General features: G+C 39.1%; 1 protein-coding gene across 1 annotated transcript in view; it reads right to left on the bottom strand.

Annotated features, from left to right (window-relative positions):
- The window catches only part of LOC126482097 (dynein axonemal heavy chain 7-like), a 482,833-nt gene that overhangs the window by 41,322 nt on the left and 427,868 nt on the right, over positions 1-13,643 (bottom strand). Inside the window, exon 23 of the mRNA XM_050106073.1 lies at positions 10,795-11,109. Coding sequence (XP_049962030.1) covers positions 10,795-11,109 — 315 coding nt within the window. The remainder of the gene's footprint in view (positions 1-10,794; positions 11,110-13,643) is intronic.

Raw genomic sequence — 13,643 nt, 5'->3', positions numbered from 1 at the left:
CGCTCGGCCACTCCAGCTGGCTAAATGTTCAAATCTGTCTGAAATCTTATGGGACTTAACTGCTAAGGCCATCAGTCCTTAACCTTACACACTACTTAACCTAAATCATCCCAAGGACAAACACACACACCCGTGCCCGAGGGAGGACTCGAACCTCCACCGGGACCATCCGCACAGTCCATGACAGCAGTGCCTAGACCACTCGGTAAATCCCGCGCTGCAAGGATATTTACTTCTAAGTTACTCATGTTGGCAGCTGTTGTCAATTCGAGTTCTGGAATATTTACTTCGTCTTCTTTTGTGTAGGCATTTTGGAAGGCTGTGTTTAGTAACTCTGCTTTGGCAACACTGTCTTTGATAATATCTCCATTGCTATCGTGCAGAGAAGGCATTGATTGTTTCTTGCCACTAACATACTTCACATATGACCAGAATCTCTTTGGATTTTCTGCCAGATTTTGAGACAAACGTTTGTTGTGGAAACTGTTATAGGCATCTTACATTGAAGTCCGTGCTATATTTTGTGCTTCTGTAAAAGATCGCAAATTTTGGGGATTTTGCATCTGTTTGAATTTGGCTCATTTGTTTCGTTGTTTCTACAACAGTGTTCTAACCCATTTTGTGTACCAAGGAGGATCAGCTCTGTTGTTTGTTAATTTATTCGGTATAAAGCTCTCAATTGCTGCTGATACTATTTCTTTGAATTTAAGCCACATTTTGTCTACACTTATATTATTAATTTGAAATGACTGGAGATTGTCTCTCTGGGAGGCGTCAAGTGAATTTTTATCTGCTTTTTTGAATAGGTGTATTTTTCACTTATTTTTCGAGGATTTGGTGATTGCAATGTTCAATCTCGCTACGACAACTCTGTGTTCACTAATCCCTGAATCGGTTTTGATGCTTGTTATTAACTCAGGATTATTTGTTGCTAAGAGGTCAAGTGTGTTTTTACAACCATTCACTATTTGCGTGGGCTCATGAACTAACTGCTTGAAATTATTTTCAGAGAATGCATTTAGCACAATTTCAGATGATATTTTATGCATACCTCCAGAATTAAACATGTATTTTCGTCAACATATCGAGGGTAAATTAAAGTCACCACCAACTATTATTCTATGAGTCGGGTACATGTTTGAAATCAAACTTAAGTTTTCTTTGAACATTTCAGCAACTGAATCATCTGAATTGGAAAGTCGATGAAAGGATCCAATTATTATTTTATTCTGGTTGCCAACAATGACCTCTGCACATACTAACTCACAGGAAGTTTCTACTTCAATTTGGCGACAAGATAAACTACTTCTGACAGCAACAAACACGCCACCGCCAACCCTGTTTAGCCTATCCTTTCGGAACACAGTTAGGTTCTTCTCAAAAATTTTGGCTGAGCTTATGGTATATCCAGCTTTAGCCAGCTTTCAGTGCCTATAATGATTTGAGCATCAGTGCTTTTCATTAGTGCTTGGAGCTCTGGTACTCTCCCAACACAGCTACGACATTTTACTACTGTTATACCAATGGTTCCTGTATCTACGTTCTTCCTGTGCTCAGCCTGTACCCTTTGTGACTTAAGCCCCTCTTGTGTTTTCCCGAGACCCTCTAACCTAAGAAACCGCCCAGTCCATGCCACACAGCCCCTGCTACCTGTGTAGCTGCCTCCTGCATATAGTGGACACCTGACCTATTCAGCTGAACCTGAAACCCAACCACTCTTTGGCTTAGTCGAGGAATCTGCAGCCTACATGGTTGTAGAACTGTCCGAGCCTCTGATTCAGACCCTCCACTCGGCTCTATACAAGAGGTCCACAATCGGTCCTGTCGACTGCTGCAAATGGTCAGCTCTGCTTTCATCTTGCAAGCAAGATTGGCAGCCTTTACCACTTCTGTTGGCCCCTCGAAACCAGAGAGAATCTCTGGTACCGACGTGAGCAACCACCTGCAGTTGGCTGCACCCTGTGCTCTTCATGGCATCCAGGAGGACCCTTTCCACATTTGGAATGACTCCACCCAGTATGACACGCAGTGCACATTGGGTTCCTTATCCTTCTTGTCAGCCAAGTCCCTACGGGGCCCCGTAACGCGCCTAACATTGGAGCTCCCAACTACCAATAATCCCACCCTCTGCGATTGCCTGGATCTTGCAGGCTGAGTGGCTTCCTCTGAAACTTCATGTCCATCTTCAACAGTCCATCTGACACCAATGTAAAGGTAGGAGACACTTCTGACACCAGTGTAAAGGCAAAGGAGGTTGGCTCTCTGGGCATGGGTTGTGTTCCCTGTCAAAGATGGGGGATGTAGAAACAGCAGAGGCAGGCCGTGGTAAAGATACAACAACTCTTTATTAGTTCTTTACAAATTCATGCAATTCAGACACTCTTATGATGGTGCTCCATTCCCTGGCACTGTTCAGATTCCATCATAACATCCTGAATATGTAGCTTCAGACGCTGATGCATGGCAGGCAGCATGCATTTGCTGCTTGGGAGACCGAGCACTGTGCTAGCATGTCCAGTATTTGAGGCAAGCTGAGGCGGCAAGATGCAGCCCTGTGTGGTCTCTAATGTGGAAGGTCGTATCGTTCCAGTGGCACAGCAATGCTGGTGGCCGGATCTGAAGTCTCAACCAATGGTGAGGAGCAGGGATGGGCGAATGGTGCTGTGTTGCCTGCCTTGGCTGGGCAGACAGGCAGAGGTCCCTTCTTCACTGACTGGTGGTGGCAGAGTTCACAGCAAGGATGCCCTGCAAACACACAGCAGGCGCCAGATGTCATCCTGATGTGCCAAACATGACATACTCAGCTTGGCCAGCATTTAAATGCTGCTTCCCGGCACTGAATTCATGGAAGGGCTGCATTTGTTGGCATCATTGAACCATGTGGAACAACGCAATGACTAGGGTTTGGCGTAATCGTCAATGACGCAGAAGGCAGTCCAGCCAGCGTGCCTTCTTGAAGGCTGGCCCAGGGCACTGACACACAGGACAATGTCACCAAAGTCTTGGTGCTTCTGAGAGACGCTGATCAAGCAGGAGCAATGGCCGGCTGTGGCCAATGTCCATAGCTTGTGCCCTGATTTCAGCTCTTGAGATCTGACACGGGAGCTGATAGTGCAGTTCAATGACCAGAATCTGCTGTCTGGCTCAGTCTTGTATTAGGTCCAGGCTCTGACTTCTGCCCCAAGTTCTCCTGTAGTTTTCTCCCATACAGAGGCCCATATGCAGTAATGTTTGCTGAACAGTTATTGAGGAGACACTGTTGGCAGCCCCTTGGTTCATCTGGGTGGTCAGTTGCTTGTCTGTTCATCTGTACATATCTCTGCAGCCATTGTTCATCCCAGTCATCTGTGGTCCATGGTGCATTACAGTTATATCGGCATTGGGTTTGGATAATGCCATTTTCCCAGGCAAGGTATACTTTAATCACAGTAGCACACAAACAATTTAGAGATGTAGCCATTTCAAAAATGCTTCCACACTTGGCCTGAAAGCCAGTGACCATGCCCTTTTGGACATCAGATAAATTTCTCTGTTTCTGCATTATGGCAATGACTGCATGTTTTCCCTGTCACATCAATGCACTGTATATACCTTCCACTGCAAGTGGTGCCACCTGCTGCCTGTGAGTGGTTATTGCACATTGATGCCAACATAGGTGGTGGTCAAATAATGTGACTGGACTACGTGTTTAAATTAATGGTTCAAAAATACTAATGCTTGTCAGAACATGCCTTCTTTGGTATTTGGAGTTTCATACTCTTCTTGAATCATGAAGTTATTTCATCTGTCTCATGTATGATACACATCATGTGGAACAGTTTTGGCATAATTGATTATACTAAGGATCCTCATTAATAATTCTATGTACACTCAAGACAGCTTGTTGTGAAATACATCTTGCTGTGCTCTATCAATTTCTTCTCATAGTTTCGCATCCCTATCTCATATTCAGCCATTTCCTCTTTTCTTTCCATGATATTTTCTTAAGTTTGTTTCTTTTGTATAGTCTTCTATATGTTCCTTCTACCTTACAGCTTTCTCTTCTTGGCTCAGTGCTGGCTTGCCATCTTAGCACTTGATATTCATAAAACTGTGTCCCTTTTCTCAAGGGTTTCTTTAATTTCTCTATGTATAGCATCTATTATTCCTACTGTCATGTGTGTTTCTTCCATGCAGCTGAAAATAAATGTTTTTCCCTTCTTCCATATGATGGTTGTGGCCAGGGGAATGAGCATTCAGGTGTCTGTGTGATTGTGTGAATGTTCATATTATTTCTAGAAAAGTAGTTAATGCTCAAAAGCTGTTGGTATTTCTGTTTTCTGTTACATGTTTCTGTGCTCTATACATCAAACCAGTATAGGTGAGTGGTGGCCTTTCCATTATTTTGCATGTTAACTAACAAAATAAGTGTTTGGCTATTGAGTATAGCCTCCCACAAACCAGGAACCATGCTGTAATAGGGTGGCCTGCACATCTCACAAATATGGATAGTTCTATTGTAGATAGTTGAAGGGGCAAGAGTCTGGCCTTATAACATTATCCAACTTAGCTATGGTAGCTTTACTGTATGGTTAAACAATGACGGATTAATCTTGGGAAAAATATTCTGAAGGTAAAACAGTCTCCCATTATTGCATTCTCCTCCAACCATTCTTGCTTCACCATTTTGCACTTTCTGTCAATCTCATTTCTTTTTGATGGATAGTTGTTCTTCTACTGTCTTTGCTACCTCTTCTCTACCCATTCATCTTCTGCTTCATTTGCTTCCCCATTTCAATTAGTCATTCTCTAATGATCCCTTGGAAACTTTAGCCTATGGTTCTTTCAATTTATCTATGTTCCATTTCCTTAATTTCTTACCTTTTCACTGTTTCTTCAGTTTTAATTGTATCCATAATGAATAAATTCTAGTCAAAGTCCACATTTGCACTTGGGAATGCTTTACAGTTTAAAGTCTTTTCCGTATCCTACCATTATATAATCTGTTTGAAACCTTCATGTGCCTACACATCTCTTCCAAAACACAATCTTCTTTCATGAAATTTAAACAAACATTTCGTGCAGCTTCCCCTTTTGCTTCTTTTCATCAGTCAATGTCCTCCTTTTTTCCTTCTTTTCCTTTTCTTACTAATGGATTTCAGTCAGCTATCATGATTAAATTTTCATGTTCCTTAATATATTAAATAATTTCTTTTATTTTATCGTACATTTCTTTCTATCTCTTCATCATCTGTGGACATTTTTGGCGTACAAATATGGGTAATTGTGGTGGATCAAGACTTTTTATCATGGCTATGACAAACTATTCAGTAAGTTGATGAGATAGTTCATGGATGAATGGCTGTATCTAACAGCCACTATATTTTGGCAATCAGCCATGTCACCATCATATCATCATCAGGTGCACTGATGAACTGACTGCTTAGGGCCTGTTGTGACATGGCCCATCTCTCCCCTCCCCCCCTCCCCCTGTCTTCCCACCAACCAGCCACTCTCCCCTCCTCCCAGCAACACAGTGCTCTATCCTCAGTTCCTGCCCAGGGACACAAGCTAGTGGCATTTCTGCTGCTGCTCTACCTTCCCTCAAAGTCAGTTCATATGAGATATCTCCTTCATCTTTTTAATTGGACTAAGCACAGGTTCCTAGCCCTTACTAACAATGTAGCCACTATCATGACTGATCAAAGGTTCCTTACTCAAATCTCAATAGCTTCTTTAATGACACAGTCTGAGAAGTGTCAGAACCTTAGTATTATTGTAACCCATTCCATGTAATTGTGACAGACAATGTTCTGCAACTGCCGATGTGTTAGGATAGTAGGCTACTGCAGTCTGGTATGGTGTCAGTGTTCTTGCAACTACCTTCAACAGTAAGCACTGTCTGACCTATATATGTCTTGCCACATTGGAAGTAATGGAATATTGCTTGTCAGAATTAAATTGAACAGATTACAACCATACTAAGTTTCTGACACAGACATCAAACGTCTGAGACTGTGTCATTAAAGAATCTATCAAGATTTCATCAATCATGATAGTGGCTACATTACTTACAACGGAACCTCCCCATCGCACCCCCCTCAGATTTAGTTATAAGTTGGCACAGTGGATAGGCCTTGAAAAACTGAACACAGATCAATCGAGAAAACAGGAAGAAGTTGTGTGGAACTATGAAAAAAATAAGCAAAGTATACAAACTGAGTAGTCCATGCGGAACACAGGCAACATCAAGGAGAATCTAAGCGCAGGAGTGCTGTGGTCCTGTGGTTAGCGTGAGGAACTGCGGAATGAGAGGTCCTTGGTTCAAGTCTTCCTTCGACTGAAAATTTTACATTCTTTATTTTCGCAAAGTTATGATCTGTCCGTTCGTTCATTGACGTCTCTGTTCACTGTAATAAGTTTAGTGTCTGTGTTTTGCGACCGCACCGCAAAACCGTGCGATTAGTAGACGAAAGGACGTGCCTCTCCAATCGGAACCGAAAACATTTGATCACAAGGTCATAGGTCAACCGATTCCTCCACAGGAAAACACGTCTGATATATTCTACACGACACTGGTGACGGCATGTGCGTCACATGACAGGAATGTGTTGTCGACCCAACTAACTTGTACACTTAGCGAATGGGTAAAAAGATTCTTCTACCTTGCCCGATTTAGGTTTTCTTGTGGATGCGATAATCACTCCCAAAAAAGTGATGAAAACATAAGAGTTTGTCACATAAACTGAAAATAAAAACTTAATCTTCTCACTCGAGGGAAGACTTGAGCCTAGGACCTCTCGTTCCGTAGCTGCTCTCGCTAACCATGGGACCACGGCGCTCCTAGACTCCCACTGTCCTTGATGTTGCCTATGTTGGCATGGACTACTCAGTTTGTATATTTTACTTATTTTTTTCATAGTTCCACACAACTTCTTCCTGTTATCTCGATTGATCTGTGTTCAGTTTCTCAAGGCCTATCCACTGTGTCAACTTATAACTAAATCTGAGGGGGGTGCGATGGGGAGGTTCCCTTGTTAGTAAGTCTTGAGAACTCACTTAGTCTGATTAAGACATGGAAGGAGGTGTTGCACAACAAACTGACTTTGGCGTGAGGCAGAGCAATAGCAAAGATGTCATCAGCACATATCACTGGGTTTTAACGGAGGATGGAGCAACATGTCCACTGGAGAAAGGGACGAGGTGATGTTTGGCATGAACCACCCTTGATAGAAGTTCACCTACATTTCTGTTTTCTAGTTCATTGGTAGTCTTACTCCTGCAACAGCCTTGTTTCATTTCATATTGAAACTTGTTCTTCCTGCCATCAAACTCTGTAATCTCCCACTACATCTAACTTCAAACAATCAGTTTCACTGTACATGTTCACTAATTTACCTATGCAAATAGTCCCAACTAGTCCCAACCTGAAGATCCAAATGGAAGAGTATTTTACCTTTAGAATATTTTATCAAAGATAATGCCATCATTGTTTAACTATACAGTAAAGCTACCATAGCTAAGTTGGCTCTGGCCTCTCCGCAGGCACCGTACTCTTCTGATATGTGTGAGGTTCATGGTTTGTGGGGGGCCATACTGAGTAGCCAATCACTTATACTGTTAGTTAAATAAAACTAAAGTTCATACATAAAGTAAGGGAAAGGCAGCCATTCACCTATAGTGAATGAATGCAGGGGGCATAGAAATACATAACAGAGGTTTTGAGCACTAGCTCTTTTTCTAGCAATGGTATGCACATTCGTGCACACAACAATACAGACACCAAAACACATGCTCCTATGACCACAGCCATCATATGGAATAATAAATTCCACAGTTCAAACTCTAATAATGCTTAGGTAGATTACACATCAATTTACACCCCAAATTTTATGAAAACCACAGATTATGGTATTTAGATGGCAAATTTTTTTTGTCTCTAAGTCAAAAGTAGTAGAAGCAGTTACGTTTGTAAGGTTCATTCCTACACACTAGTTTTAATACTGCCAGGCATATCAACAGGTGATGCCATACTAATGACATGCCTCATTAAATATTATGTTGACCTCTGTTGGAGTTTTCGTGAGTAGCATCTCCAGCCACCATGTCACATGAGCTCAAAAGCCAGCTGATTTAAGTTCAAGTGGACACAGGCTTTCTTTTCTGCTCACCAACTATGTGTTCTTTTCCAAGGTCAACTGGAGTATTGAAGATGACTCTGCACTACACAAGTTGTTCTTTAGATTGTTCATGTTATGACTGATCTGCTTGTGATCTGAGTATAGGGATGTACATGTACTGCTACTGAGTTCTACTTCAGTGAACTTTGTTACCATTCCATATTTGGTTACATGATTCATATCAGTCTCCACCACCACCATCATTCAAACTGAATCCACCCTGACTGTTTTCATTTGTAATCCAAATAGTTTACACACTCAGCAACTTTTAGGAACTATGTGTCATTTATCCTGTGTTTCAATGTATTCAGCAAATGTTAGTAAATAAGTTCTACACTCTAAATAGGAGACTACAAATTTTTTTTATGAAAGCCAGTGACAGACAGCACTGACATATCTCTAACTAAACTACTGTGGCGAAGCCTGCTGTAAGTTTGTTAGGCAATGCACACGCACCAGAACAGTACAAGGGTGGGGTGGGGAGGGGAGGAGAGGGGAGGGGAGGGATCAGGTGTGAGGAGATTTATCTTATTATTTTACAGTGCTACTGCACTAACAAAAATAAACTACAATAAATCATCTTAAAAATATTTTAAAGATTACAATAAATTAACTTTTCTATAAAAAACAAAGAAGCAATGGAGAAACCCACTAATTTAGAATGAATTTTTCATCCTTCAGTGGAGTGTGTGCTGATACAAAACTTCCTGGCAGATTACAACTGTATGCTGGACTGGGACTCAAACCTGAGACCTTTGCTTCCACAGGTAACTGCTCTGTGGACAGAGCTATTCGAGCATCTCGTGATGTGCGCTCACAGTTTAAATCCTTCCAGTACATCTCCTGCCTTCCAAACTTCACCCGCATAACTCATGGGACTATCAATCTTGAAAGAAACAATTCTGAGGAGATCTGGATTAGCCATAACCTGGAGGGATTGTTTCCGGAATGAATTTTTCACTTTGTAAAAGAGCGTGCACTCATATGAGCCTTCCTGAAAGATTAAAACTATGTGCCAGCCTGACAATGTTTAACAGGCCTTATGAGAGAACATAAACATAGGGAAATGACATGAATTAAAAGAATACTCACATTTTTAACCTGTAACTAAAGTACAGAGGAGAGAGCCACCGTTAATCTGTTAGGTAATACACCATCGCATATATACGATTAAAGTGAAATTTCGTTAATTTTAGTCAAGATAGGAAGAGGCACAGGCAAAAATGCGTAATAATAGGGAGAAGGGTGGGGTACAAAGCATGTGGAGAAATATCTTTATTCACTTAGATGCCATTCCACTGACAAAGTCACTGTACAATAAATTAACTTAGGAACAAAGCAGCAATGTAGAAAGACAATGTTCAATAGGTCTTATGAGAGAACTTCTATTCCATAGATAAGTGCAGGGAAATGGCATAGTGGCTTATGCCCCCCTCCTTGCCTCCTCTTCCCCCACTCTGACATTCATCTTACATATGTTGGTGGATTACTGAATAGATACACAGCCAATCTTACCTCTGTACTTTAGTTGTAGCTTTACACTGTTAGCATTCTTTCAGAGGTAACTGCTTGTTATTTCCATTCCTTTATGTAACCTGCTATAAACACTCTTTTATAAGCCATGTTAAACATTACGGATATTTTCCACTGCTTCTTTGTCTTTATATACATATATTTTTAAACTGAATCATTACACTGGATTTTAGTTAGTGCAGTAGCACTATAAGTCAATAAAGACTTTAATTCACCATACATGATGCTTCCTAACTCCTTCTTCCCAATCTTGTGCATGTGTATTACATAACTGACTTTCAGTGGGTCTTTCCTATGCAGTTTCATTATAGAAATGTCAATCATTGATGCTACTAGCTTTCATTTGTAGGAGACAGTGTTGGTTTGTGCCCACCTAAACATTTTCTGTCTTTCTTTTCTCCTATTACCACCAGGTCTCACTTAAATCACATGATTTAATGGTGTACTCTTATTTGCACACTTTTAACTGTAACTTTTAATTTTTCATAAAAGGATATACTGCTATTGTTTTTACATTTGTCTCTGATACTTCCTCTATTAATAATTTATCCATTGACTTTAAAAGCAAAATCTCATCATCACTGCTGCTGTGACACCTAGCATTATGTAATGACATAGACTAGTCCTTGTAATGGCAGTCTAAACTGAGTTGACTCCTGTTGTAAGTTATGTAAAGTGTAAACTGAGTTGTTAATGAATGTGAGTATGTGTTAATATGTCATCTACAAGTAGTGCTTGTACTTTCCTGACAACTGCAATGTTTTTTGGCAGATGTTTGAATGATGTACTATGGCTAAAACACTAAAAATAAATAAATTTCTAACAAGTGAACTGTTGTTATTAAGAACTAAATAAAGCTGTGAAAAAAGACATGCTCAGCATTCACATAAAGCATGCAGACCTCCAGCATGAATCTGTGTGGGAACTCAAACACTTTATTTTTATTTACAAATTGTCTATTACTTTAAATGTCAAATTATTTTTGGATGGTGATGTCAACTGTTTACAATTACAGCACCATCAGTAAAGTAAAAGATGTATACATTTCCTCCAGAGTTTGAGAACAGAAGACGCTAAGTGAGAAATAAATCATGAGTCTTACCATTATATATTGAAATCTTTTGGAGAAATCAGCAATATAAGCCCCCAGCATTTTGGTACTTGGATATGATACCTTCCACCAAGAGGCAGGTATCTTGTTTTTCAGTATGGAAGATACTGAGTCTTCTACTTCAGGGGAGATAATAATTTCTTGGCCTTTCATTGTTCTGATTATTGTTTCTAGCGTCATTCTAATTGTCTTGAGAAGTTTGTTATATTTATCAATTTCCAGTATGAGAACATTATTCAAGCTTTCCTTCTGTGAGAGTGGATACTTTTTTCTTGCAGCTTTTTCATCAAACTCTTTCTCTGGAAGCTGTGAAACAATTGATAATTAATTTTAGGGTTCCTTTACACTGCTAATGGCACATAAAAAAATCTATTAATTTTTTTGAATAACCTAAAAAAGTATGTTGATTTTTGCCTAGGGCTGTATATGATTCATTCAATATACTAATATTAAATAGGTTCTGAAACTAATAATTTTATGTGGGAGTCTAATCTTTTGCTTGGTCTATGACAATTTTCATTGAGGAACTTCTTTATTACTATAGCAATGTGGTATAATTCAAGAAACTTGAAACAACTGCAAATAATGTCACTAATGGTATGAAGTTGATTAACATGTTTTCTTATCTTGCAAATAAATTGCATGCAGAATACCTTTGAGATACACATTTCTTTTAGCCAGCATAGCTCATGGTAAAAGCAACAGAAACATTAGTTTCTCTGCACACTAATATAACAAATACTGTAATAAATGAAACAGTATTTAGTCTCCCACTGTCCTCTTTAATCTGTTTTGATAAAAAATCAGGTTTAGAAATACAATTATTCTGATCTCCATTTTTTCATAACATATTTGACGCTTTGTTCAAAATAATGGAAGTATAGTAACTTTGAGTTGCAAAAGGCACACAAACATGTTATTATTACTTTTTTGTTTATCTAGTTTATCTTCTTGAATAATATTAAAAAAAAACACTTTGTTTTCCATTTTGTTTGAAATTACATCATTACCTAGCAAGGAATAAAACAATAACAACATGGAGGATGTCCATACCAACACAATGGAAAAAGTACATACAGCCTCCTCTCTTGCAGGACCCCTGTGTCATTAGTTTAGTGTTTGCTTAAATATTATTGTCGTATAATGTCATTTAGTTGAAACAATGAGCAAAAAAGGTAAAAAATCTCACATTTTCGACCTGAGTTTGCAAAAAAGTATCTTCTATAAAACTCTCCAACCTGGGCTCATTAGAAAAACCTTGGTGTGAACCACTAGATAAAGTGTATTTGATTATCCAATGCAGGCTAAGTATGCTGGATAACTGTAATCAAAGTTGGCATGCAAACGGTGACACGAAAAAAATGTCGTAAACATTGGATTCTTATGTCGGACAGTAAACACATGCTGAACATGAAACTTAATATGGAATATCTCGGTAGCTCATGGATGTGAAATACAAAATTTCATTCACCTGCTATTTTTCAATAATCTACAAATTTGATGGAAAAATTATGTTTTTTTGTGAAACTGTGAAAATATGGTTTATTCGTTACTTCTTTTACAAATGCTGTTTTCTATTAAAGCTTCATTCGAAACAACATGTCTTAGCCCACTTCCCCCCAGAACAGTGTGTTTAATTAACAATATGGGCTGACTACGCTGCATAAACTGAGGCAAAATAGCCAAAAATATTGTGTTGCAAAAAAAGTTTTAAAGCTTTAAAAGCTTCTTATATCATGGTGAACATGAAGGTTTGGGCACAATAACTGAGCAACAAAAGGTTTTCCAATATAAAATGTCATTCACATATTGCTTTCTAAATTTCTACTGAATGAGTTAAAACTTGATTTTTTTTTAAAGTAGTTATATTCAATATGCTTTTGGAAAATTTGTTTTCCATAATCAGTTTCAAACTAATGACAACTGGAAAGAGCATGTTTCCAAGCATCCACAAGATCTCGTTCAATTTTCTGATGTGCACTAACAATAGCTGAAAATTATGTACCATGGCAAAAGACTACATTGCAGCAACCTGTTGATTTTTTTTTAGTCCTGTAAATCATACAATTTGTACAGTGAAGCATCGACATCTACATGGATACTCTGCAAATCACATTTAAGCGCTTGGCAGTGGGTTCATCGAACCACCTTCACAATTCCCTATTATTCCAATCTCGTATAGTGCATGGAAAGAATGAACATCTATATCTTTTCGTATGAGCTCTGATTTCCCTTATTTTATCGTGGTGATCATTCCTCCCAATGTAGGTTGGTGTCAACAAAATATTTTCGCATTCGGAGGAGAAAGTTAGTGATTGGAATTTCGTGAGAAGGTTCTGTCGCAACAAAAAATGCATTTCTTTTAATAATTTCCAGCCCAAATTCTGTATCATTTCTGTGACACTCTCTCCCATATTTCACAATAATACGTAATGTGCTGCCTTTCTTTGAACTTTTTCGATGTACTACATCAGTCCTATCTGGTAAGGATCCCACACTGCACAGCAGTATTCTAAAAGAGGACGGACAAGCATAGTGTAGGCAGTCTCCTTAGTAAGTCTGTTACATTTTCTAAGTGTCCTGCCAATAAAACGCAATCTTTGGTTAGCCTTCCCCACAACATTTTCTCTGTGTTCTTTCCAATTTAAGTTGTTCATAATTGTAATACCTAGGTATTTACTTGAATTTATGGCTTTTAGATTAGACTGATTTATCTTGCAACCAAAGTTTAATGAGCTCTTAATGAGTTTAATGAATTCCTTTTAGTACTCATGTGGATGACCTCACACTTTTTGCCATTTAGTGTCAACTGCCACTTTTCAGACTATTCAGATATCTTT

This window comes from Schistocerca serialis, chromosome 5 (genome assembly GCF_023864345.2).
Source record: "Schistocerca serialis cubense isolate TAMUIC-IGC-003099 chromosome 5, iqSchSeri2.2, whole genome shotgun sequence".
Taxonomy (NCBI): domain Eukaryota; kingdom Metazoa; phylum Arthropoda; class Insecta; order Orthoptera; family Acrididae; genus Schistocerca; species Schistocerca serialis.
The sequence above is the reverse complement of the archived record's forward strand: the minus strand, read 5'-3'. Positions and strand labels throughout refer to the sequence as shown.